General features: G+C 42.8%; 1 protein-coding gene across 5 annotated transcripts in view; it reads right to left on the reverse strand.

Annotated features, from left to right (window-relative positions):
• Window positions 1-26,093, reverse strand: part of AP2A2 (adaptor related protein complex 2 subunit alpha 2) — a 59,001-nt gene that overhangs the window by 17,630 nt on the left and 15,278 nt on the right. For 3 of the 5 annotated variants that reach the window (XM_053394539.1, XM_053394505.1, XM_053394512.1), the window contains exons 2-11: window positions 25,633-25,701; window positions 15,979-16,121; window positions 14,231-14,424; window positions 13,068-13,197; window positions 9,160-9,261; window positions 6,575-6,683; window positions 5,918-6,065; window positions 3,760-3,928; window positions 1,961-2,098; window positions 1,172-1,354 (exon numbers count right to left, since the gene is read on the reverse strand). In XM_053394539.1, the coding sequence (XP_053250514.1) occupies window positions 1,172-1,354; window positions 1,961-2,098; window positions 3,760-3,928; window positions 5,918-6,065; window positions 6,575-6,683; window positions 9,160-9,261; window positions 13,068-13,197; window positions 14,231-14,424; window positions 15,979-16,121; window positions 25,633-25,701 (1,385 nt within the window). Of the gene's footprint in view, window positions 1-1,171; window positions 1,355-1,960; window positions 2,099-3,759; window positions 3,929-5,917; window positions 6,069-6,574; window positions 6,684-9,159; window positions 9,262-13,067; window positions 13,198-14,230; window positions 14,425-15,978; window positions 16,122-25,632; window positions 25,702-26,093 lie in introns of all 5 variants that reach the window. The other 2 variants (XM_053394520.1, XM_053394530.1) reach the window with 1 other exon arrangement.

Consider the following 26,093-nt stretch of genomic DNA (forward strand, 5'->3'; position numbering starts at 1 on the left):
GTGCAAGACAGCTAGTTAATCTTGACAAGAAGAAAGAAAGTGCCAACCTGGCCTTTGAGAGGGGTGGCGGCACAGGGGTGCATATGACAATGCACTCTTGACAGCAGTGGCTCATAACAGGGAAAGAGGGCCAGGTACCCAGAGCCCTAAAAGGATTATTACCCAACCTGGATACAGCATGCCTAAGTGACAGCAGTCACCCAAGTGCAAAGGTCACGTCAGCACCAGTTATTGACCATCCACCCTAACAGTTATAACTACAACACATTGGCCAAGTGCTACTTCAAACTATTGAGGTGTTTATAGAAAAGTTATTTGCATCACTAGCCAATTATAATTTCTTGGATTCAGAACTGGACTATTCCAGTCTTTCTAAATTTCATTTTTAATAAAACTAATTCAATCTAAGCATATTTGGGCAATATAGAGAAAGCACCAGCTGCAACATTACAAATAATGAAGAGTCTTGTGCCACCTTTAAAAAACTAGCAAAATTATTATGGCATATAGCCTTTTGTGGGCTGCAGACCCCTTCATCAGATGCATTAAGTGTTATCCTGAGAGACATATATAAGAGAGAGAGAAGAAGAAGGAAGAGAAAGAGAGTAGTTAACAGAAATAAAATGCAGGGAAGTGCAGGCAGTAATAATTGTGTAATTATCTGTGGCATTCACAAGACAGTTTATCAAAGTTTATTGGCCCCTTGGCATCATCATCCATCATTCATTCTTCCTCATTCTAGGCAACTGCTGCCTCATCCACCATGGATGTGCGGTTTACACAAATTTTCACATGGAACAATTCTCTCCCCGCTCACAGTGCCTCAAAAACTTTTCCCAATTCAATCTTTAGTCTAGCTTCATGTCTATTTTCATTGAGACAAGGATTTCTCCATGTAAGTAATACACCATTAGTACAATGAAAAAGTCATACCCTGTGGGTCTATTGCTAAAAATGAAATTAAGGGAAGGGACAAGGCAAAGTTACAGAACCACAGAAGTGTCAGAAGTAAGAAAGAAAAGAGCATAAATAGAAAATGCCAGCAAAGGGGATGATGAAAGAAGTCAAACACCCATCTGGACCAGAATTATTCCTTACCACTTGGCTTTCATTACTAGTTTACAGTGAGATGCTGGAAGAAAAAGGCTTCCAAACAATAATTATGTCTTACCTCAAAGACTGTCTTTGCTGCATACCCTTGCACATCATCTCTGTTAATTACAATCTGGATGACTCTGTACCACACCTCTTCACTGACATAGTCTCCAGCGATTCGAATCAAATTCAAGATGGTGTCCACATACCAAGTGTAGTCCACTGCATATTTCTCAGCTAAAATCGCAACCTTCAGCACCTGAGCAAACATACACAACACCAACTTATGAAGCAACTTCATTCAAACAATGAATTTCTACAGCATTTAATACCTATCCATTCAAAAAAAATAAAGGAAAACTAAACGCACCACTGTTCCTACATCTCTCAATTCATCCAAACTAGTTAGTATAAATACCCTCCTTAGTACAACGTATCCAATATTGATTAATACCTTAAACAAATGTAAAAGGGTGATCCAGAGACAATATATTTTAGAATCAACTGAAGTAAAAGCAAAGCACATTTTACTGTGATTAGACTGATCATATACAGTTTAATAAACCCAGTGCAAGAAATTCTGCCATCTACTTTAAAGAGCAACCAAAAGATTGTCACCTGTGGAACCTTAAAATAAATTTATTATGGCTACTCCTCTAGAAGTCAGCACAAAGGTGACCATCTACTGGAATTAGCATTTGTACACAGAAGTCACATTGAAATTGTCAGATGCTATGTTTAGCTTAGCAAAGGTTGATGTCATCTTGCAGCTCTAAATTTATAGCAGCACTCAACGGTGAAGACAGCTCAGATGATGAGGATTATTATTATTATTATTATTATTATTACTACTACTACTACTTACAATTTCTTCTCTAATAGAATAATCAGCAGTTTCCAGGTAATTCAGCATTTCAGCTACAATTTGCTGGGCGTTGCTTCTGTCACACATGGCATACAGGAGGTCCACCGCTCTTTGTCGCACACTTACATCCCTCTCTGTCTGCAAAGGACATCACAATGGTAAAAGATCAACACAAAGGGAGAGATTTGGGGAAATAACAATTAAGACGTGTCCAAATTTTTAAGCAGACTATCGCAGTGCCCACGCTACAGATACTAGCGCCTGAATTACACCTGGGATCAGTACCAGGCGGCATTTGTTTCGAAGTCAATAATCCTAAACAGCATTTATAACAAGAAACAAGATACTTGGCTTCATCCCAACTGGGGTCAAAGCCAGGAAAACAATTTTAAGTGGAATGATTATTTATTAAATATTACTAATTAAGAGTCCTGGATCAAGGGAAGGATAACCATGTAATGAATGACACCAAGGCATTCACCCCACCCCACCCCACCCCCGGTTGTACCCACACAAGACTCCTCAGTAGGGGGCCAACAAACTATGCAAGAAAAGCAGCAGTAATGCAGAGTTGGGGAGCTTGATGTCTCTCAAATGCTGGCTGGGTCTCATGGGAGTTTTTAGTTCAGCAACATACGGAAGGCTGCATGTTCTCCACCCCTGGGGCAATGGCTAGTAGTAGCTCAATCTAGGGTCCCTCTGGGGTCTCTCCCTGGTGCCCACAAAGCCTCTGAGCCCCATTGGTCATGAAGTGGAGAGAGTGGCTTGTCACATATTTGTCAGAAGGTGGGTGCTGAGATCTAAGGGAAGGAGGTAGAAGTGTTGACACTCTACCCTACTTCCTCTTCCAGCTCTATATGCTTTTTATGGTTCAGATGAATTCTACAGGATCCAACTTTTACCCAGATCCCTTGGAAAAGTAAAAAGAATTGCATGCATGGAAACTTTCTTACTCATGGGGAGGAGCTAATCTGGGAGACAGAAACGATAAATGAGCAGCGTGAGTGGCATCCACAGCACTTGCTCAAAAATCCAAATGATATCATGGACCCCAAAAAAGATTGGTGGCCCCTGCTTTATACTTTGACTAGAAAGTATTAAGAACTAGACTGTGGTGACGTTGATGCATCCAAGGGCACCATGAACTGCAGGAAGGAACGGGTCAGAAAAGAACAAGGATCCAGATACAGGAGGTAGTGGGTAGTGGTGAGACCCACCAACTACTGTATTGGGTCTCTTCCCTGTGGGACGGTGGTCCCCTCCCAGGGCTGCTGTACATTAATTTAAGTGGCAAGGGCAAGAGGTTAAAGCCAAGTCCAGCTCTAGCTGCATGGCGATAGTCAGTCATTTGGGAGGAAAACAGAGAAAGAAAATTAAACATCCTTCAGTCGAAACCTCAATCCGTTCTTTCTCTTCAGCTAGGTGCTTTTCTCTGGTATCCTCCTCACCTCCAGCATCCTCAGGGGCATCGTCATTCCTCTCAGTTGCCCTCTGTCCTTCTAACCAACACTCCCTTGTTCAACATGTTAAATCCCAGGACAGTGGCATGTGATTCAGGCTGCAGTTCAAGCACAGGCCACTGATGGATGTGAAGCCTCTCTTTACCATTCATTATGTTTTAAAGAGCTTCCAATGAAGAGACCACTCCACATCCTTTTTATTGCATGAATAAAACTCTGGAGAACTTGCTGCTCTTGGAATGCAAAGCAGCAAGCCCACACAGATACATGGTTTGGTCCCGCTTTGTTTTTCAAAAATCAACTCCAAATTTCAGGTTAATACACAGATCCAATAGTTACCTTCAGTGCATTGATAACTGTTTCTATGTGCGTTTTCACGGCCTCGTGTGAAAACTCAGAGCTTGCAAGCGTGCACATGCTTTCCAGTGCTAGGTACCGAAGATTAGTTTCCCGGTGCTGCAAGAACTGGCCTAACTGATTACAGGCACGGACAAGCAGGTTTGGCTCACTAGGCAGAAGAGAGTGCGTGGAAAAGGTAAAAAAGAAAAAGAAAAGACAGAATTTGGGTGAGGAAAGTGCATCGAGGAAAACATTAATAAGAGTTAGGTACCAAGAGGTACCTTCACTATAGGAGCTTCAAAACTGCAGCTAATACCTTTTGGAGGGTTAGTAGCAGCACAGCTACATATTGCAGGAAGTAATTAAAATTCTATTTTAGGTAATTAAGATTCTATTTTAAAAGCTGGAAGCTTATCAGGAGCTTTGCAGAGTCTGGGATCCTGCCGTGTCCTGATAACACAATGGTGGCCTCAGGTACAGTTCTTATAATAGAGGGAAGGCATAGTGACCTCTCACACGGCTCCTGAAATGTGTAATTGATGCAACGATGTGGGAGGGGCCAAGAATACTGTGACTGGAAGAGAGCCATTCTGCATCGAGGGATTTCAGCCTTTGGTTGAAGTAGTAACATCAGCCCGTCTCACATCGTATGTTACCTACAGCAGCATAGGAAGCAACCTCTCCCCATTAACAGAGGAATAAAGCCAAACTATACAAGTAACAGTCTGCAATGGGGAATAGGTTGCATAGTGCATACCATAGATTTTAGCCAAGAATATACAACAAATGCTTGTAGCAGATTATAAAACAATGTTCTCAGTTGTGCTTTTCCAGTGGCAGCAAGGAGGTTTAAGTAGTATATATATATACATATATATATACATATGTGTGTGTGTGTGTGTGTGTGTGTGTATATATATATATATATATATATATATATATATATATATATATTCTTAGCCAATTTCAAAGATTTACATGCTCTCAAGTGAAGGAGACTAAAATGAAACATAGCTATTATTTTTCTTTTTTCTTTTTTAAAAAGGTGTTTTTTCATTTTTAAAAGAGGTAATACACAGTGTGGTGCACTGCATGTGGGAAGGAAGGAATGCAACGTACATCACTGAATTAATCTTCAGATTGTCTGCTGCTTGTCACATCCATTGTACACACCTCCCCCAATGTCTGAACTTATAGCCCAAACATCTGCAGGGAGGGGGCCCATGTACATAGAACTGTATGCACAAAGGCTTTCACGGAATCTGAAACCCTCGACTCCCCTGACATCAGAGGAGTTGTGCAGACATCGAGGGGAGGGGGACACATCCAATGTCAGGGATTAGGCTACTTGGTGTACCCCAACTCCTTATTCCCATGTTGTTCAACACAGGAGCAAAGGCAAGCCCAGTTAGGGCTAAAACAGGAGAGTGTGGGAGACTTGCGTGTGGAATCAGGTGCTCGTGCATCCTTAATACGTGGCAGGGCAGAGGGAGGATAGGAGGATAGTACCAAACACTACCTCTGAAAACTTCTCAAGTCAACCTTCACCTTCTTGGCACCCTCCAGATGCTTTGGGCTATAACTCATATTGGCTGGGGTTGATGGGAGTTGTAGGCCAAAACATCTGGAAGGCATCAGGTAAACAAAGACCAACTGAAGTCATTTTATCCCAGTAGAGCGCCAAAACTGGACAATTTGGATGGAGGATGGGATTACTGTGGAGGTGAAGCCTCTCCTTCCACCCCAATGTGCATGTACTACACAATCCACTGTTAGGAAATGCATGGGACATTGGCTGGGTCCTGCCAGTATCCTGTTTAGTTGGGCCAAGCAACTCTCAGTCGTAAGTTTTTAAATGGTCTTAAGGTGAGGAAGGACTTCAGTATTACATTTAGCAAGGTTACAAACTTACAATACATGGGTAATGATGCTAAACTCCAGAACAAAAACTACTCCCATAATTGTTTTTCACTCAGGAGCTGCTCAGACATTTGCCAGAACGACTGTGGAAAAAGGACATACTGTACCCTCTTTCAGAGAACAGAAGAATACAAAATTAGTATATACTTTCTCAGAAACCACACATCTAGGACAATAGAACTGATGCTCACATCTCAAACTGTTACTGCCAGCCATGCATTATGAATGCCAAACTTACCTATCATGGTGGATAATTAAACTAATTGCCTCAAATAGCACTGCATTCTTCGCATTTGAATGCTGTACTTTCTTGGATTTTGGAGGTTCTTGAGCTTTGTTAAGAATAGTTTCCAGACACTCGGTGAGACGACCTCTTGCTGAAGGATCTTCTGGGAGAAATAGAACGGTTAGGCAAGATCACCAGGCAATTTTGACAGCCTTTACTATCAAACCATTAAATGCCCATTAGATGGCATTGTTACTCCAGTTTCAGAAAGCTGCATATGGCACCAGCATTTTGGTTCTGCAAAGTTAGTTGTTTATCCTTTGATCATTACAGAATCACTGATCTGAAAGAGCCAAGTACCAAAAATTAAACCAAAGACCACTAAATGGGTTATTCAGTTATCAAGTTTGATTTGATTATGGTGTTGCCAGAACATTTGCTCATGGTTTCAACATAATTAGATTGAAACCATAGTTAGAAATACTGGGAATATTATGCCTGCAGCAGACTTAGCAGTGGGGTTCATTATTTGAACACCTCTCTCTCTCTCTCTCTCTCTCTCTCTCTCTCTCTCTCTCTCTCTTTTTGCAAACATGTGCTGTTTTAGTGCAAATAGCTTCTCTCCTGTGTAAGCAAAGTGTGAAAGCAGAGTGATTGCAATTACTTTACCTGGGGGTGGGTAGCACTGCAGCAGCCTTAGAAGCTTCACAGATAACCACGGCGCTGGGACAAAGTAATAGGTATAATCCTGGAGATCAGTCGATGCAGACGTCACAATCTGCAAGACAAGAACTGTTATTTTCCTGTGGCGCTTTGTCCAGCTTAATAGATAATAATAATAAGCCATAGTAAAAAGATGCTGAACCTTAAAAAACGCAAAACAAGGCCCATGAGGGAAAAGACTGAGTAAGGCAATGTGGAAGGCTTGTCAGGGAGCTCAAAGACAAGCAAGCAGCCACTATAGAAGAAACGTAGAGGGGGAAATATTCTAGAGATCGGCAAGATCATGAATATGTTGGAAGAAGATGGAGAGTCATAAGAAAGGCTCTGCGGGATTAGACCAAATCCCCATCTTGTCTAGCATCCTGTTCTCAACCAGATTCCCATGGGCAGCTTGCAAGTAGAACATGAACATATCACTAGTAGTTGCTAGTTAGTTACATCATAACAACAACTAGTTCACATAATAGTAGAACAAAGGAACAATAGATTGGAATTAGCACACAAGTGCCACAATTCATCATTTGTATAAACTTCAACTTCCTATTTCAATAGCAATTTAACGGGAGTGGGGAGGAACCTGGCAGCACAAGAGAGATTACCAGTGACTGCCAGTCACTTGTCTGAGGACAGACCAACAACTCAAAGCAGGAAGTGAGAGACTGTAGCTGCAAGCTCTCCATTACAGCTCTGTGTGATCATATACGCCCTCAGCCAGCAACCTCAACAAATCTCTGTTGCAGGAGGCTGGGTTGACTCAGGAAGGCTGTTCATTTGTTCTTCTGAATGATGAATGGGCCAGGATGATGGGAGCATTTCCACAAGGGAAGACAACAGGAAATTTGACAGAGGCAGATACAGCTGGGCAGAAGTTCTGGGCGAGGAGGAATTTAGAACGATAACGTTCTTAGGCCAGACAACAAGACAGATTTCCCCAAACTCAGCTGTATCAAACCAGTGTACAGTGCTTGAATATGCCTTTTGTACTTTCTGCTGAGGGACAGCAGATTCTCAATTACATCATGCTTTTCAAGGGAAGGGCAGATAAAAGACTGTGCTTGAGATCTGCAGGAGGGGCAGGAAGGATAGAAAAAATCTGGACAGAAAGCTTTAAAATACTCTATGTTAAATTAGGGGAAATGGGGAAAACAACTGATGTCCACACTGAATATCCATGAGATTGTGGTGGGAAGGAAGAGGAAAGGAAAGAAGATAACAGTCCGCAAGAGAAAGTGAGGACTGTTTAGATTAACAATAAGCCATAAGACTATTTTGCATAGCTTGCCGGACAGAACAATCCCCTCTCCTTTCCCGTACGCTGTTCCGGGGTGCCTTGGAACAAGTTTAAATCCAGGGCTGGCCATACCATAAGGCAGAGCAAGGTAGCCACCTCAGCTGGCAGATGTTGGGTGGAGAGTGGAGAGTGGCAGCCAGAAATTAGATGACAACAATGTATGGGCCATCCATGCATCCCCTAAGCTGTCCTGCTGTTCTCAGATGTGGTGGCGGATGTTGCCCCATTGCTGGCATTCAATGGCCAGTTCCATTTACTTCTGTGTGCAGATTCTGGGATGGAAGGGGGAGTGAGATCATCATCCAGTCCTTCACCTCAGGCAGCAAAATCTTTGGCTAGCCTGGCTGGGGTTCAAGTTTCCAAAGTAGCAAATCTCTAAGTGTCTACTGTCAAGAATCCATCCTGCATTGATTAGGCAGAATGCCTTGCGGAACAAGAGCTTGCTACTTGCAAACAGGCCTCAGCGGGACCTGGCTCCCTGCAGGAATTAAGTACGATGTGCAGCAGAAAACTGGTCAACTATCATCTTAAGAACTACTGCAATGGCAGCAGCCCTATCTTTGGCTACTGGCATCACAACCAGCAGCAACTCCTTCAAGTGTACAGTTGAGCAGGCATTATTGCTCAACACAACCTGCGACAAAGCTACAGGTATATATGCTGGGAAATATCTCTGTACTTATCTGGCCTTTGAAACTTCAGTTAGCTTTCCTTTTTAATAGATTACCATTGCAGATAATGTCATTGAGACTGTTCAGTAGTGCACCAATGAATGGAATTGCCAAACTATATTACACACAAAAAACTGACTACAAGGCCTTGATCACAGATAGCATCATTTTCTTCCTGCTCCGGTAGCTACTGAAGTGGAACCCTGGTCTTCCAAACTTCTTGCAATTAAGGAGTGGCTTTGCCTGCAAAGCCTCAAAATATTATTTACAATTTAATTTCAGCTATACCTATACAGGCGTGTTTATCTGCCATCTCCTGCACAGCTAAGAATTTTTTTAAAAGTGATTGGATCAGCCCAACACAATCACTGTGCATGAGATATTGCACAGCAAATTACATCTCTTTGCCTTCAGCTACTCTGCCTGTCAAACTATCAGAACGGCTCTCATACCAACTGCACTTCAGCTTCCCATGAGGCTAAACCAGATGGTTAATCTAATCAGCCAGCTTAATTTAGTTTTAGCCTAGTTTCATTCCAGCACTTGCGTCTAAACAATAAATTGCTTACCCTGCTGAGTCTGGAGACAGCCAGAGACACGGAGGTTTTAAATTCATCTGGATTCTTTTGTGCCAGAGTGGTGATCAAACTTGTAGCAGCAGTAACCACACCCTGGAGAAAAACAGGATTACAGCTCCCTGAAATCCGTTCCAATTACTAAGCACATGCATTGTATACCAAGAGCACCATTAAGTTTCATTTATTATGCCACACATACTTTACACCACAGGGCTGTACTTTTTAACCAAAAGAGTGCAAATATCCAAGATGGTATAGCCTCCCCCACACCCCAAAATACCCCAGTTTTATTGCCATCCTCCCAGTTTCACTCCCATCGTACTTGCTCCATGAGCCCAGAAGGCATTGTCTTAACTGCTGGAGGGAGTGCAAGCACCTCTATCAAAAAGAGAAATGTGTTGCTCTTCAATAAAGATAGTTAAAGTGGCAAACTGTGAGAGGATGGGCCCATTTCCCAGAGCCAAAGTCCCCAACATCAAGCCTATCCACAGGTCTCTCAGTTTCCGGGGATATTATTAGAGCCAAATTGCCTATTAAGCTGGATGCACAGGATCTCCCACAGTTTGTTCTTTTCCAAGCACCAATAATGCCACAGGGGAACTAGATCACGAGATCAGAGCTAGTCTTTGTACCGTATGGCAAAAAAAAAAAAAAAAGGCTTTCCCCCTACAGAAAAAGTAGAAGCTTGGAGTAGGATTTAGACCAGAATGGGAGAAGTTACCTTCCCCCAGCCTGCCATCATGTCATGATCTCAATCTAATTTCCCCCAAAGCTACAAAGAGAGAAAGGAAAAGAAAAAGAAAAGAAAGAAAAGAAAGCTGTGGGAGACGCTGTTCATAGACTGTCCACATCATGCCTTGTTTGGCCCTAAGGCATCTACTGGCAGCATAAAAGCTTTTTACTCTTCTGCTTCAAAAATGATTCAATCCTTTATTTGGCTCAAAACGGACGAACTGTATTAATGTATTTAGATGTTTTATTAATGTAATTTATATAAAAAACTGGGATATGACTTCTGACAAGTATATTGTGTTTTTATTAGGATGGCCTAATCCATTCCCCCCCCCCCCAGTCACCTGGCTACTCTTACCCAGCTATCCCTTATTTCCATTTTAGGATTTACGTGGTATGGTATGGTTAGGACTTCCCTCTTCCCTGCATATCTTGTTTCTGTATACCAGGGGTTGCCCACCAATTAAAAGTCCATGGGCACATTTGCATTTGGGGGTGCCTTGGACACCATCTCTTCTGGTCACTTCTCCCCCTTCCTTTGGATTAGCCCCCACTGCCCCCAACAAGAAAGGAAAGAAAGTGCATGCACACACACAATTTGATCTCGGAGGAGAATTCATCAGAACCTTGAAAAGTTCATAGAACTGGAAAATGGAAGTGGGAAAGTGTGTCATTCTTCCAGCTTCCTCCTTCAGCTCTAGGTACTTAACCAAGGGAGAAAAAGGAGACCGCCTTCACCACCAAGGCAGAAGTGAGAAGGTGCTCAGAAGCTTCACAGGCACCAGGGAAAAGACCTCAAAGGGGTCACTGCACCCAATAGCGCCATATTGACAACCCATACTGTATACTATTTATTAGGCTTGGGTGATATTGCAGGAGGGGGCAGGGAGAAAGATACTCTGAAATGACCAATTAATTTTTAAAAAATATACATATTGATTCATGCAACAGTTCTCTGGATTATATCATTTTCTATTTTTCGAGGAAAATTGTTTTTTAAAAGCAGATGTGTATCTTCCGTAGTCTGCAATAATGGGCTAAAATAAGACAAACTACAATCTCAGGATCCCAATGTCCTCTTACAAAAGGCTACGCATGCCCTGCCACCTTCTGTAACTGGCCTGTACATGACCTTGCCCTATATTGGGGTAATGCATTCAAATATTAACCAAATCCACTGCAGACTTTAAAAAACAAACAAACAAACCACCATCAAGAGAGAAAGAAAATAACTCATTCCCTTTTGCAAAGATACAATGCAAACAATTAGGAAAGACCCTTCCTTGGTCAGCTGCTGGTCTGGCACACAGAAAACTGTATTTTGATTTGTGCTGAAATCCCCGATCAGTCCCTAGATTGTGTGACTAGTGATAAGTCACCCTCGTACCAAGAGTAAAACTAGCTGGTTGTTTACTTCACAAGATCTTGGACAAGTGAGTTTGCAAAGCACTCTGTACATTAGGAGCTCTGTATAAAATGACAATTTCTCCTCAAAGACAAAAGGAAAGCAGTTATGGCACAGATGCAACTTATCTGTGGACTGTAACCTGCATGCATATTACCAGAAACATCACTGAACACACTGCAGTGTCTTTTCAAAAGCTTGTTCGTTTTACTAGGCACGATCCTGAATACCTTAAGGATCATTCCTTTCATTCCTTTGCCACATGGAATCTGGCACGAGTTTGTGGCAGACCTGGACAGGAATGGGCGGCAAGCCTGGCCAGTATATGACACTGCCTGAAGCCTCTTCAGCAAACTGCTGTGCCACTTCCTGCCTTTTCCCAGGCGATAACAGGGATGAAGTATGCTCATCTGAGCCTGGCTGAGTTCAGAAGGCCAGACATAATCCTTTCAATCCCTGAACTTCTTTCTGCAAGTGCTCAAAATCCAAGCTTTCAGGAAAGGAAGTCCTGCAGCATTTTTTTCCTAATCCCATTGCAAGCTCATGGCGCTGCTTCCCTCCTTTAGTTTACTTGTGGGCAGGAAAAACACAATGGGAGGACTTCCTACGTCATACAGTACAGTGGTACCTCAGGTTAAGTACTTAATTCGTTCCGGAGGTCCGTTCTTAACCTGAAACTGTTCTTAACCTGAAGCACCACTTTAGCTAATGGGGCCTCCTGCTGCCACCGCGCCGCCGGAGCATAATTTCTGTTCTTATCCTGAAGCAAAGTTCTTAACCTCAAGCACTATTTCTGGGTTAGCAGAGTCTGTAACCTGAAGCGTATGTAACCTGAAGCGTATGTAACCTGAGGTACCATTGTACTAAAATTATTGTTCCAGAATGATTCCCATTGTTCCAGAATGACCCCTTTTCTCGCCATTCCTCTGTGCACTGTTTCAGGGGCTCTTCCACACACACCCAAGCCGATCTGGAGGGGGCATATGGGGTAAGGTTACCAGATTTTTTTCAATGAATCCGAGGACACTTTTCAACTTCAATGGATTTTGTAGGAGACTGATTTGTAAATCCGGGGACTGTCCCCAAGAAACGGGGACGTCTGGTAACCTTAATATGGGGGAGCAGAGCAGGGGAAAGTCCTATTGCATAAGCAGAAGTCTTTATACAGGGCCTCTGCTGACAGGACACATTAATTGAGCCTTGACCACGGTGTGGACAAAGCCAGGTAACCAGCAAGGCTTGAACTCCCTGCATCCACATCTTCTAATCTCCCACCAAAGGTATATTTTCATGTCTCCATTAGAAGTAATGGTTCCACTACTTCCTATGGGGAAGGAAATGGATGCTTCCAGAGTGAAAAGAGGAGAGGGGGCTGAAAGCCAGTCCCCATGTTACCCACAAGGACTAGCTTCTGGGCTCTCCCCCAATATGAGTCTGATGGTTCCTTTGAGACCAAGAAAAAAGAGCTCCCCAGATAGGCCCTCATACTATCTCAACTTATTCAAGTTTGGATTTTTAAAAAGAAGAATTTGGCAAATTCTGAGTTATTGAGAAGAGAACTTTTGAAAGCTCACTCATCTCTAGTCTGGAAGCAACTTGACCCCAAAGCATTAGTGTAGCACACCTCACCGTTAGGAGTTGACCAATGGCAAACTTGCCAAATATTTGCTTCCATGGTTCTACATAATTAAATTCTGAATCCAGACAATCAAATATTCACACTTTCAAGAGAAAAAGATCTAGTCTAGTCAAGTGATCTTACCAGATGTTGGTCGTTGAGAAGGTGCACAACTCTGGAGGTCCAGTCTCCCATAGGAACCAGGTCAGGAGAAGTCCTGTATAATCTTAGCAAGCACAGAGCTGCACTCTGCTTCACACTGTCCATGGTGTCTCTGCAACAGAAAACCAAAGCTGCTCAAGGGGTTCTCAAACACCCAAAATTCTTCAGCGGCAGCTCCTAGAAGACAGCAAGGCTGGACCATTTCCCTATATACAAGCTCATACCCATCCACATTCAAAGTTGCACACACTGCAAGCAGTAACATGAGCACCAAAAATACATGGGAGTACTGCCATCGTGTCAGCTCCAAAAAAAGGCCACAGATGCAACAAAGTACACATAATTTTCCAGTTCATGAAACTGGCATACTGTTTCTGTCAGCAGGAACATTTGTATATGTAGGAAACATGGCAAGGCCACTGATTGTGGGAATGTGTTCTTTAACCTATGAGGCTGCATATGTTTATACCACATGAGTCTAATGAATGAGATGCCATATGTAACATATTTTTGCAGTACAACAGATTATTAAGAATCTATATTTTCCAAGGTTAGGCTTTGTATTGCAGGCTTTGTATTTTATGAATATAATCTCTGTAGATAACTACATTTTGGCTCCTTCACGCCAAAGAAACATTCATTTGGAAGCATCTGGGTTAAGAAAATACCCCACAACACTTGAAAGGTATATATATAAATGGATGCGATGCCAGCACTTAAGCAAGCACTCTCACTTTTCAAAAGGGCTGGTCGTCCGTGAGGCCTGCAGTTGTTTAGCCATCCAGTTGTTTAAATTTGTATCCACAGAATAATTCTCAGCCATCATACCATTTTATAAAACAAATTAATATAAAAAGTTGGTTAACACAGATGCACATTTCAAATCCATGTGACACCAAAAGCGGTAAGCCTATTAGCAATAAAGCAATACCACACAAAGGAAGGGGGGGCCAAACCAAAAGAGCTTTCAGGAACAAATGAGTCTTCTCTCGTTCCAGAGTAGAATAGGATCTCCTATGGATTTCCTTTAGGAGGCTGTTACTCCACATTCAGTCAGCAAACGTTTAGATACTTGGCTGCATCCCAAGAGTCAGTTTAATTGCCTTCTTTCTGTCAAGCCCCTGAAATTCCCACGGAGCACCTACCCAGCTACAAGTATTTTTGGAATTTCTCCAGCAAATGCTTCCGCCATCTCTCTGCTGCCCACATTGGCGATGCAGTGCAGAGCGAGTCCCATGAAAGTGGGGTTGCGGCTGGCCAAGTCGTTCTTGATTGCGTTATTGATCAGGCGGATCAGCTCGCTGTTTGAATTCACAAGCACGGAGATGAACAGATAGCCCTGGAATTAAGAGAAGAATTAGTAGTGGGCAGCCGGGGCATTGCTTAGCAGGCAACATTGCTTTATAGCAAATGGCTCCTGTGCCATTTATGAGGTAGGTCAGGGTTGGCCTAGGCTGCATTCAGCCTTGGCCAACCCTCTGGGGACTGCATGCCAGGGGTTGGGGTAGCCCTCCATGCTCTTGCATATACACCTACAGGGCATGCACACGTACAGGGTCACAGCCCCTGATACTGAATGAGGAGGGAATACTCTCTCTCCCCCCTCTCGGTCAAATGATCGGCTGACCATGGAAACCTGGGATAGGAGAATCTGCATCCTCAACAGGGCTCTAGGGTGGAGAGAGATGCTTAAACCACTCCATCCACCCCAGCACCAGATATGCTTCCCCACTCCTATTTTTGCTGCTACCACCAAAAAGCAATGGGTATTTAGGATGCAGGGGCAGATGAATTTGCTTTGGGAGAAGGATCAAGACCCTGCACTCGGTGCTGGCCACTCCTGATTGTGAATTATTCAGGCTTCTCAAGAATAATGGTTTAAGGACATCACCTAAAAGCCAGACATGTCACAATGCGGCCAGTTTTCACTCCAAGTACGTACAAATAAAAGCCAAATGTAGATTAATTCGACAGGTGGGAATCCTGCTTTGATGTATGCATATCAAAACACAGCATTTAAAAGTCATACTGGATGAGATCCAGACATTTCTGGAAAGAGGAAAATTTATGTGTGCAGGGGGATTTCTCTGTAGTGTACATCTCTAGTGCATAACTAGAGAAATAAGGAAGCCTAGCTGGTTTATTCATCGCTTATAGTTCACCTTAATCAGCCTCTGCTTGATTATTTCTTTTAAGAGGGGAAAGGGAGATGGGCCCCTAGCATGCATCTCTCTTTCAAACCAGATGCTTATAGGACAGCCTATAAACTCTGAAACAGCCATATATTTTTTTAACCATGTACTATACTGTATTAGAAATATTTTCTCTTATGTTTGAATACCAAGAGATTCCTATTTTCTAACTTAATGAAAGAAATGATTAATGTTGTCTATTATCCCAATCCATAATGATAATAATAATTTATTTATACCCCACCTCTGGTTTTATACATTCTGCATCAGCGTCTGCTTGAAGGTTCTGCTGTGCTGCACCTGATATTTTGCTGATGCACCCCTACATGCCTAGATGCCAAATGTGAAATACATTTCAAGCACTGACAGCTGCCACTTGTGTCCCTTGTGTGCCTGCTGACTGTAATGCATCCTTGAATTCTGACAATGCCTCTTACTTGCCTAGATGGAGGGCAGAGAGGAGAGTACACACGTACAGAGACTAGCCCACTGCACAAAGGTGTAATTCACATTAGTAGGTCTACCCACTGTTGCCTCTGGCCCTGCTCAACACCAGCATGTGGCCTTCAAAAGGTTGCCCAGAAGGAAACATGGCCCTCAGGGTGAAAAATGTCCCCACCCTTGACCCCCAATATTATATGGGAAGTGGGTAGTATATATATATATATCTCAAAGCTATGCATGAATGGGACATGACTTACTATTTGCTTCTCTGTGTATTTGTTCGAACTCAGGAGATTCACAGCCTCCATGTGGCCAAAATCAATATCATGCCCCAGGAGGAAGATGAAAAGCAGCTTGCAGACGTACTTTTTCTTACTGTAGCCATCAAGGGCTTTATCACCTAGTGAGCAATTAAAGATAAAATAAAAAGCCGTAAGGAAAAAATGCTGTATGCCAATGCCTGAAGCTTACTGCATTTTCCATGCCAACTGGCAGAGGTGCCCCAGGGTCTCAAATACGATTCTCTCTCAGTCTCTGGCTTCTCCAGGTAGAGCTGAACCTGTGACCTACTAACATACCAAACATGTGCTCTACCACTGAGGTACAGTCCCTCTCCCACTTTTCAAAATTGGTTATCCATTCAACGGTTCCCATCCTCAGAAAAGTGCACCCAAACAATCTATTACAGTGCCACCTTTACTCATGCCATGCATCAACACAACTCTTCAAATGGAACAGTAAAAGTATCAAACATGTTGCTGGATCAGCCAGAAGTAGAAATCAGGAGTCTTTGGGGTGACTATTTCTGCATGTCACCCTGAGCCCCATGGAGATGCCATCACCACACATTTAAGCTAGGTATTGCAGCACTGTGGAAAAGGAGTATGCAAGCTGAACTGACACCTATATCCGATGATTAGGCAACAACAGCTGCTGGTGTCTTGTACTCAACTGGCTATGTTTAACAGATCTAGGGGGGTTTGTGGTTGTCTGCTTAATAGGAAGCACCCAGCGGACTAGGCCGGAAAATGCATGTGTGAATCCACCTTCAAAACAGGGGGGGGGGGGCAGCATGTCCCATTAGGCAACCTGTGAAACACAAGAGCTAAGGATATGGGCAGCAACAATGCCAGACATCAGCCATGTAGCTCTCCTTACCTTGGGACTATAGCTTCAGATACAGTGCAAATTTCTAACAAGCAAAACTGTTACGCAAGAACAGGGTCAGAAATTCAGCTGTGGAGAAATGGGGACACGTTTGCCTCTCGGCAATTTTTCTTCTTCATGAAGAGACATACAAGAGATTGTTGGCTGCATGTACAGAGCATCCTTCTGGTTACATAGCTAATATAATTGGTGAAGTAGTACAGACATGTCAGGGGATGCCTTATGTCCAGGACATCTTTGCTTAGTCTAAATATATATATATCCCCCACCCCCACATAGGCAAGTTCAACTGCCTCAGTCTCTAGACTACAGCACAGCTACTACTTTCAAGTCAAGAAATTAGACAGGGTGAAATTGCCTCTACTAATGCAAAATAACACATTTTTTAAAAGATAGGCATTAGTGGTCCTTGTTTTGGCATCTTGCTTGTACAGTAAAAAGGCAGACCACGTACAAAGAAAATCTCATGACACATATCCATGCTTTGGATTAAAGCACATTTTCCTCCAGAACCTCCAGAATTATGAGTTTTGTGACTCAACACAGTGAGTTTCAGAACTGGACGTGAGAGAAAGATAAAGTGGCTAGATAGAGGCAATGTTTCCGGTTGCTTTAAAATCAGTACAAGAGAAACAGGAAGAAAGAGAATGCAAGTCAGCATTTGTCAGACACAATGACTGGGTCAAAGGAGACTTCCTTTTCTTGGAAAGGCTTTTGTTGAACTAGCAATGCTTTTTACTCAACCAATGCATGACAGAAGTTTATGGATCCAATTTCTCCAAATCTGATGTATTCTGAAGCGTAGCCACTTGCAGAAACATACACGTAACAAGTAGTGTTGTGTTTGTTCAACAGGGGAATATGTCATCTCTCTCTCTCTCTCTCTATATATATATATGTAATTGAGGATCTTAGGTGAGCACTTTGCTTGACCTTTTATGAGACTTAAAACTGACAAGAAAGCTGTCAGCGAAGGCATGCATATTATAAATTGTAAACATGATGAAACATAACCAAACCTATAAAGAAAATTAAGGTTATCTTGTATTTGGACATAGTGCAGAATAAGACCATAACAGGTTAACACATACCAGTAGTTTACTTTAATATACAATATATAAAGAGGAAGTTGTTCAGTGTGTGATGATGCTTAGCCAATTTGCCTCCATCACATGGAGAGCTACTGCTGCATTGTTGATGGGTATAAACAAGCATACTCGTGTTGGCTGAGAGACTTAAGACTGTCAGGGGTTCAATTATCTCCAGGAATATCTCCTCCACTGTGAAATGGTACCTCTCAGTTTGAAACTACCAGTTAGGCTCCACAGAAAACACCACCTTACACATTGCCCAGGCTGGCCACCATGAAGTAGAAGGACTTTTCTGATGCAGTTTTGGAATGCTTTCCAGCTGGAAACCAGTGTGGCTCTGTCACCCTCCTACTATTTAATATGTTTATTTATTAAATTTATTTCCTGCCCCTCCTCCAGGGCAGCAGTGGCAAGTTAATACCTCACTCTTTTTTCTGTGCCTTTGGAAGTTGTTGACTTTCCATCCCCTGTTCTGATGCTCAAATATTTACTTACTAGTTTTGTTTCTACGGATTACTTATTATATAGAACATGCATTTTGGAAATGCCAAAAGACAAGTTCTGTATCCAAGTCTTCTGTTTAGCATTGTGTATTGAACTAGACTAGGCAGGCGCATGAGAGTCACATACTAATGTCACAAAAATTGTTTTCAGATTTCCAAGTCCTGTTCCCAAAAGGTAAAGGACCCCTGACAGTTAAGTCCAGTCGCAGACAACTCTAGGGTTGCGGCACTTATCTCGCTTTACAGGCCAAGAGAGGCGGTGTTTGTCCTCAGACAGTTTCTTCAGGTCATGTGGCCAGCATGACTAAGCCGCTTCTGGCGCAACGGAACACTGAAACCACAGCAGCGCACGGAAACGGCGTTTACCTTCCCGACGGAGTGGTACCTATTTATCTACTTGCACTTTTTGGCGTGCTTTTGAACTGCTAGGTTGGCAGGGACCGAGCAACAGGAGCTCACCCTGTCATGGGGATTCAAACCGCCGACCTTCTGATCAGCAAGCCCAAGAGGCACAGTGGTTTACACCACAGCACCACCCATGTCCCTGTTCCCAAGCAGGATGTATAAACTAGCATTTCTCATCCACTTAATGAGTTTGCTTTTAGGGATCACAGAAAGGCCTTTTCACTGACCCACTAGCAGACATCCACGAAGCCAGGGGTTTTCAACCAGTGTGCCGAGGCACCCTGGGGGTGCCATAGGCAACACTGGACTCTGACCGTAGTTCATTTCCTCCCTCCTCTGATGCCCTCTCACATCTCTGTCCCTTTCGGGCCACTAAGCCTGGGGGCATCCTCTTCCCAGGCCCGAAGGGGGGGGAGGCAACTCACTTGGGTGGGGGGTGGCTCAGAGACAAGGGACAGTGGCAACGGCTGCCCAGAGGACTCCCAAGAAGGGGAGAGAGGAGAGGAGGCTGGGGGAACACTACACAAGTGAGGGTGTTCGAAAAGGGGTGAGGGGCTGCTGGCTCTGCAGACAAGGGGTGACATAACTGGGCTCCTGAGGCTTGGAACGCATTTCCCCAGAGGGGAGCCACAGAACAAAGGTAGTTGGTCAAGGGAGCTGTGGACTCAAAAAGGTTGAAAACCTCTGTCTGACTAAGCCAAGCTGGCTTTGTTCTTAACTGACACTGAATAAATTTAGAACTTTTCAGTGCTCATCCTTTGAGCAGTGTCAGAAGAAAGAAGCAAAAGGCTCTACGATGGGAGGTAAAGTGAAGCCTTGAGACATATTCTACATTTAGGGCTAGACATCTAGTCATGAAACAATGACTCTCCTCCCCCCACCCCAAAAAAACCCCCCAATATCCCTCCCCCATGATGAATTTGATCATTACAGTAACTTTATCAGGCTCTCAGAATTCAGGGCAGACCGACAGAAATTTGTATTTAAGGCAAAGGAGGTGCAAGGGGAGAGACGCATCTTCAGCTGCTGAGAAACTACTACAGATGGAGATGCAATGTTTAGCCTATGCAAATATGGCTTTTTAAAACCCAAACAAACATTTGAGAATCAAAATACTGAATGACCTGACCACCACAAAACACTTCTGCTCTTAAGTTATAAATAACTGTCTGGTGCTCAGTAATACCATTATCCTTTTAGAACAGCTTTTTAAAGTTGCACATGAATTCATTTCAAACCAGCATTGTTCATGCATGTTAATGTGTGTGAGACAACTTCTAGAGCAGCAAACCCCCTGGAAGCCATGGAGCAGCATGTAATCTCCCTCCATTGTGTGTATTTTAACATGAAGAGCCACTGTAGGATGCTGCTACAGAAAGCAGGTGGTTAGCCAGGTACTTGCTCCTAGCCCTAGCAGGAAAAGGACACGGGGTGGGGAGGGGAGAGGAACTGACTGAGTAGGTGGGGAAATAGCCTGAGAGGAAATGGTTAAGAAGCCTTAGCTCTGTTTGCCTTCTGCTCCTGATTTTATACACATATGTGACACTCTAAGGCTGCATAGCATATTCTCTCCCCTACTCCTCAAAGGATCCTGAAAACTGTGGTTTAAGGGTGCTGGGAATTATAGCTCTGTGATGGAAAAACTACAGTTCTCAGGATTCTTTAGAGGAAGAATGTGTTTCAGGTGTATGGTATGCACTGCAGCCTAGCTTTTTCCTGAATGGGATGCAGTAATGGTGTTGTAAGCAAAGAAGGGGATATGCACTGCCATGGTCAGCTATTGTAAACCACTTCAGATATTAGGCATATACCTTTTTAAAAAACCGTAAAGAGTGTTGATGTGACAAGCAAGGGTTTGCGCGCACCTGTATCACAACGAAGCACCAGTCAGAAAACTGGGTGTGGCCCTAGGCCAACCCCAACCTCTCTCACCACCAAAGGAACACAAGTGAATAGCAGAGAACCTGCACAAGCGACGCTGACACAAAACCCCACACATACATTAAGCAAAATAGAAACATCGCCACCTGACCCCACCCATCTTCCCCCTCCCCCTTCTTCCTAATGTCTCAACAAATGAAATTGATCTGTAAAAAATGTTACTGGGGGGAGAGACAGAGACAGAGACAGAGACAGAGAGAGAGAGAGAGATTGTATATACTTTTGTAAACCAAGAAAATCTTTAATAAACATGACCCCAGTCAAGCTTGCAAAAATTTACCACTTGCCTGATAATAAATGCTGGAAATGTAAAGAAAATGAAGGTACATTCTTTCACCTTTGGTGGACGTGCCCAAAGATTAAGGCGTTCTGGGAAATGATATATAATGAACTGAAAAAGGTATTTAAATATACCTTCCTGAAGAAACCAGAGGCCTTTCTCTTGGGTATTGTCGGCCAATTGGTGCCAAAGAAGGATACAACATTCTTTATGTACGCTACAACAGCAGCAAGAATACTTATTGCGAAGTATTGGAAGACACAAGACCTACCCACCCTGGAAGAATGGCAGATGAAGGTGATAGACTACATGGGACTGGCAGAAATGACTGGCAGAATCCGAGACCAGGGGAGAGAGACAGCGGAGGAAGATTGGAAGAAATTTAAGGATTATCTTAAGAAACATTGCAAAATTAATGAATGTTAGTATGACGCTGGTTTAGAATTTACGTGGTTTCCAGCTGTAATGGATAAGTAAAAAGAAAAGAAAGGTCAAAAATTGAATGAAAATTAAGGGAAAGGATTTGCTGAATCAATAAATTAGAAACTGGAATACAGAAAGGGGAGGTATGAGGAAGTCGGGGAAGTAAGTTACAAGAAAATAAGGGATTGAAAGTATACTTGTTTTTTATTCTTGTCTGTTTGTATTTTTGTATTTTTGTTTTGTTTTGTTTTTATATAATTTTTTGAAATTTTAATAAAAATCTTTTTTAAAAAAAGAAAATCTTTAATAAAAATACAGTAAAAAAGAAAAAGAAAACTGGGTGTGGCAGCGATAAAGTCCTGTGAAACAGCCCCTTGGTCAGACTACAAAGTCAGTAAGTTTGGGAAGTGGCTGCTGTATTTTCCAAGTCTTAGATTTGTTGTTTACTCGCTATTGCTTTAAGGGCATAATTAACATTTTAAAACCAAATACATAAAGGCAACATCTGTGTTTGCATGGATGAAGTTGCTGTATCTAAACCTTCACTTTAGGCAACTCGAGCCCAGTCTTATGGAACTGTTTAATAAAGCTATCTGCAGCAGTACAGGCCATAGTTTTCAAAGACCTTGCATTGCCTTGAGTGATCTGCACCAATACAAGGCAAATTACTGACACAAATAGTCCCAACATCCAGATTATTACAGACACTCTAGTGCAGTGGTGGCCAAACTTGGCCCTCCAGCTGTTTTGGGACTACAGTTCCCATCATCCTTGACCACTGGTCCTGTTAGCTAGGGATGGTGGTAGTTGTAGTCCAAAAACAGCTGGAGGGCCAAGTTTGGCCACCACTGCTCTAGTGGGACCAAAGTGTCTCATAAACAAGTACTGAAATGATTAGAATGTTCATTCATGCTGTTTGCCACAAAGGTAAAGGTAAAGGTACCCCTGCCCGTACGGGCCAGTCTTGACAGACTCTAGGGTTATGCGCTCATCTCACTCTATAGGCCGGGAGCCAGCGCTGTCCGCAGACACTTCCGGGTCACGTGGCCAGCATGACGAAGCTACCCTGGCGAGGCAGAGCCGCACACGGAAACGCCGTTTACCTTCCCGCTAGTAAGCGGTCCCTATTTATCTACTTGCACCCGGGGGTGCTTTCGAACTGCTAGGTTGGCAGGCGCTGGGACCGAGCAACGGGAGCGCACCCCGCCGCGGGGATTCGAACCGCCGACCATGCGATCGGCAAGTCCTAGGAGCTGAGGTTTTACCCACAGTGCCACCCGCGTCCCTGTTTGCCATAACCTGTATTAAATGAACACTCCTCTCTGTTTTAGAGTATTACGTCAGCACTAAGGTTTAACTGTCTTAGCAGAAACTGGGAAATGAAATAATGAATTTACACGAGTTTTGAAAGCATTCTAAAATGTCTGAAATAGACATAACACTATATAATGGTTGAGCATGACATCTGAACATGGTACTTAATTGAGGCTTTTAATAATGCTTTTACAAATAATGGTTTAGTGTGATGAGCGAACCTGGGACTCACAGGATCCCCCTGCAGTATGGCTGCCCAGAGGATTTTGGAAGTTTTCACTTCTGATTTCTATTAACCACTGTTTATCATGTCATCTGAACCTAAACCATGGCTTGTTTAAAAACATGCCAGCATTGTAACTCATTGTTTGAAGCCAGTTTGTTTTAAACAAGCCAAAGTGAGTCTGCTCAGATGACCTAACTTGTGTGGTTAAGAAGTAAACTTTGCTTCTGATCACTACTCCTTGAAGTCTGGTGTCCTAACCAATTTGACAAGTTATCAAAAAGGTCTCTGCTCTCAGCTGATCTCATAAGGCAAGAATCTAGTCCAGAGACATCCAATGCAACGCCCTCCAGATGTTGTTGGATTCCAACTCCCATCAGCCAGAGCTGGCATGATCAGATGTCAGAGATGATGGGAGCTTAAGCCCACAACATACAGAGGGAACCACATTAGCTACACTTGATCGAGGTCATAATTCTTGAAATATTTTATGAAGCAGCACTGTTGAGCAGTGCTGACTCCCTTAGAATGTTTACTTACCCAGGACTCGTCTCTTGACATGCAGGACTTCATCTGCTTATGTGTACAGGGAGTTAGGATGACATATTCTAACAAGCTAGCTCTACGTAAACAATCTAAATGACATGATGGAAGAAAGCCAATTAGCCACTAGAAGTGGCAGCAGATTTCCAATATACATTTAATTCGGATGCTGCCTATGAATCCCAAAGGACACAGGTTTCCGGTAGTACTGATCAGTACAGCTGTCCATAATTATCCCCAGGTGCACTGGAGTGTATGAGGGTTTTTGTACTCAGCAGGCACATCTTTCTGTCCATAAAAGACAGCTCTAAAGGTTGTGGCCAAAACTGCATGTTCAGATCAGACCCTTGTTAATTTCTATATTGGAGCATGGTAGCAAAAAAATTGTAATACCACTGTTCTACCAATACAATGCAGATACCCAAGATTTCAAATACGGACAGACATCTTCGTTCAGCCAAGGCTGGCAGGAAATGGCTTGTTCACTTCTAATGGAGCAGAGATCAGCATTCTTTTATAAGAAGGGCAACACCTAATCCAGCAGATAGTAGCATCTGCACCAGGAGACAAACCATTATCGTCTTTTCCAAGCAGTGTTTTTAGGAAATGTTTTCTTATCACAGGAAAGTGAAGACACTGCACCTCATGGCCTATCTTCTACAAAAAAACACACAGCAAGACTGGGTTGTATTACTGCTGTGTCATTTATTACACTGGAGTTTGTTTTTAATAATTGGCATTGCTGGTTTTTTAAGGCTTCATTGTGAGCCACTTTGGACAGCGTTTAGCTGCAGAAGCAGGTAAAAGTATGTAATTAAAAAGAAGAAGTGCAAAATACACCTCCAAACTTACTGAAAGAAAATGGTGGGTTGCATTAGACAGCATTCAAAAAGCCAGAAGACATTTCTAGAAATCACTATGGATAGAAATCAATGGACCACAGAACACAGAATATGCTGCAACAACCAGCAGTTAAATAGAAAGAAATACGGTACATATTTAACTTTTTTTTTTTTTTTTTGCTTTATGATGAGATCTGAATGTTTTGCTTATTGGGTAGAAAAGTAACACAGGAGTGTTTAACTGGAGGCAAGTTGAGCTCTCAGCGGGAAGTAAGTAATAATCAACTACTTTGGGATTGCAAAACAGTTTACTGTATTTAACTCACATGCCAGAGAGCTTCTGACTATTGAGAATCATTACTCTGAACCTTTCTATTCAAGCCCCACAGTAACTGAGGTAAGAGATATCTGCAGGGCCTGCACAGACGTCCAGTAACACAAGCCTGCAGAGCATTCATCTGCACATCTCTGTGTAAACTGTCAGGAAAGCTTATTACACTTTCAAGCTAGAGGTATAAAAAAGAATTCCTGTATATTTTAGTTGCCCTAAACTTGCTTGTTTACTTATTTACAAGGTTGTAGTCAACTGCTCAGCACATGGATAACAGCATATTCTTCAGTAATAAAGCCACAGTTCTGTTTTGAATCCAATAAGACAAGAAGAGTTTGGATTTGATATCCCGCCTTTCACTCCCCTTCAGGAGTCTCAAAGCGGCTTTCATTCTCCTCTCCCTTCCTCCCCCACAACAAACACTCTGTGAGGTGAGCGAGGCTGAGAGACTTCAGAGAAGTGTGACTAGTCCAAGGTCACCCAGCAGCTGCATGTGGAGAAGCGGAGACGCGAACCCGGTTCCCCAGATTACGAGACTACCGCTCTAAACCACTACACCACACTGGCTCTCAAATTCCTTGCCTTTATCTTGGACAATATTCATAGTTCGGCAACCACCAGAAACTATCTGAACCACATTTCCTGGTCAAAAATCTGTTTGATCAGAGGCGGTAGCAGGACAGAAGACTAGATCACCCTTGTGATCCCTTCCAACTTGATAATTCTAAATGCCTATGTGAGTCTGAACCCTTGTTCTTCATTTGTTTGTGCTCTTGTATCACTTTATTCATGAAAATAAATTCTTGTTTTGAACAGATAGCACTGCAACAATGTACCAGTTAACTTACCTTTAAACTTTGACCGAATGTTTGCCAATTCTTTGTTTATTCTTTTTATCTCAGCTTCTTTGCTTTTACCTGAAAATACATAGAAAGAACCCAGTTCAGAGTGTAGTATTTTTAAAAACGGCTTCCTTTTGTGCCTACAATACTATATACATGACTCATTGAAAGACTAATAAATTAAAACCCCAAAGATATTCTGCTGAACAACAAGCCTGGAAAGCCCTTTTTTGGGATATAAGTAAGGGAATCCTTTTTCATGCACACAAATATGGTAGTTCTTGACCAAAGTGACTAAACACAAGATTTCTGAAGAGGCAGGTGCAGCAGAGGCAAGGCAGCAGCATGGGCCAACTTTGAAAGAATAACATCATTGTTACTTGATGACAGAATTGCCAAAGATGACTTAAAGTATTTTTACATCTAAACACTCATTCCAGCTATGATCTAGGGGGCAGAATGTCAGC

Source organism: Podarcis raffonei, chromosome 1, assembly GCF_027172205.1.
Source record: "Podarcis raffonei isolate rPodRaf1 chromosome 1, rPodRaf1.pri, whole genome shotgun sequence".
NCBI lineage: Eukaryota > Metazoa > Chordata > Lepidosauria > Squamata > Lacertidae > Podarcis > Podarcis raffonei.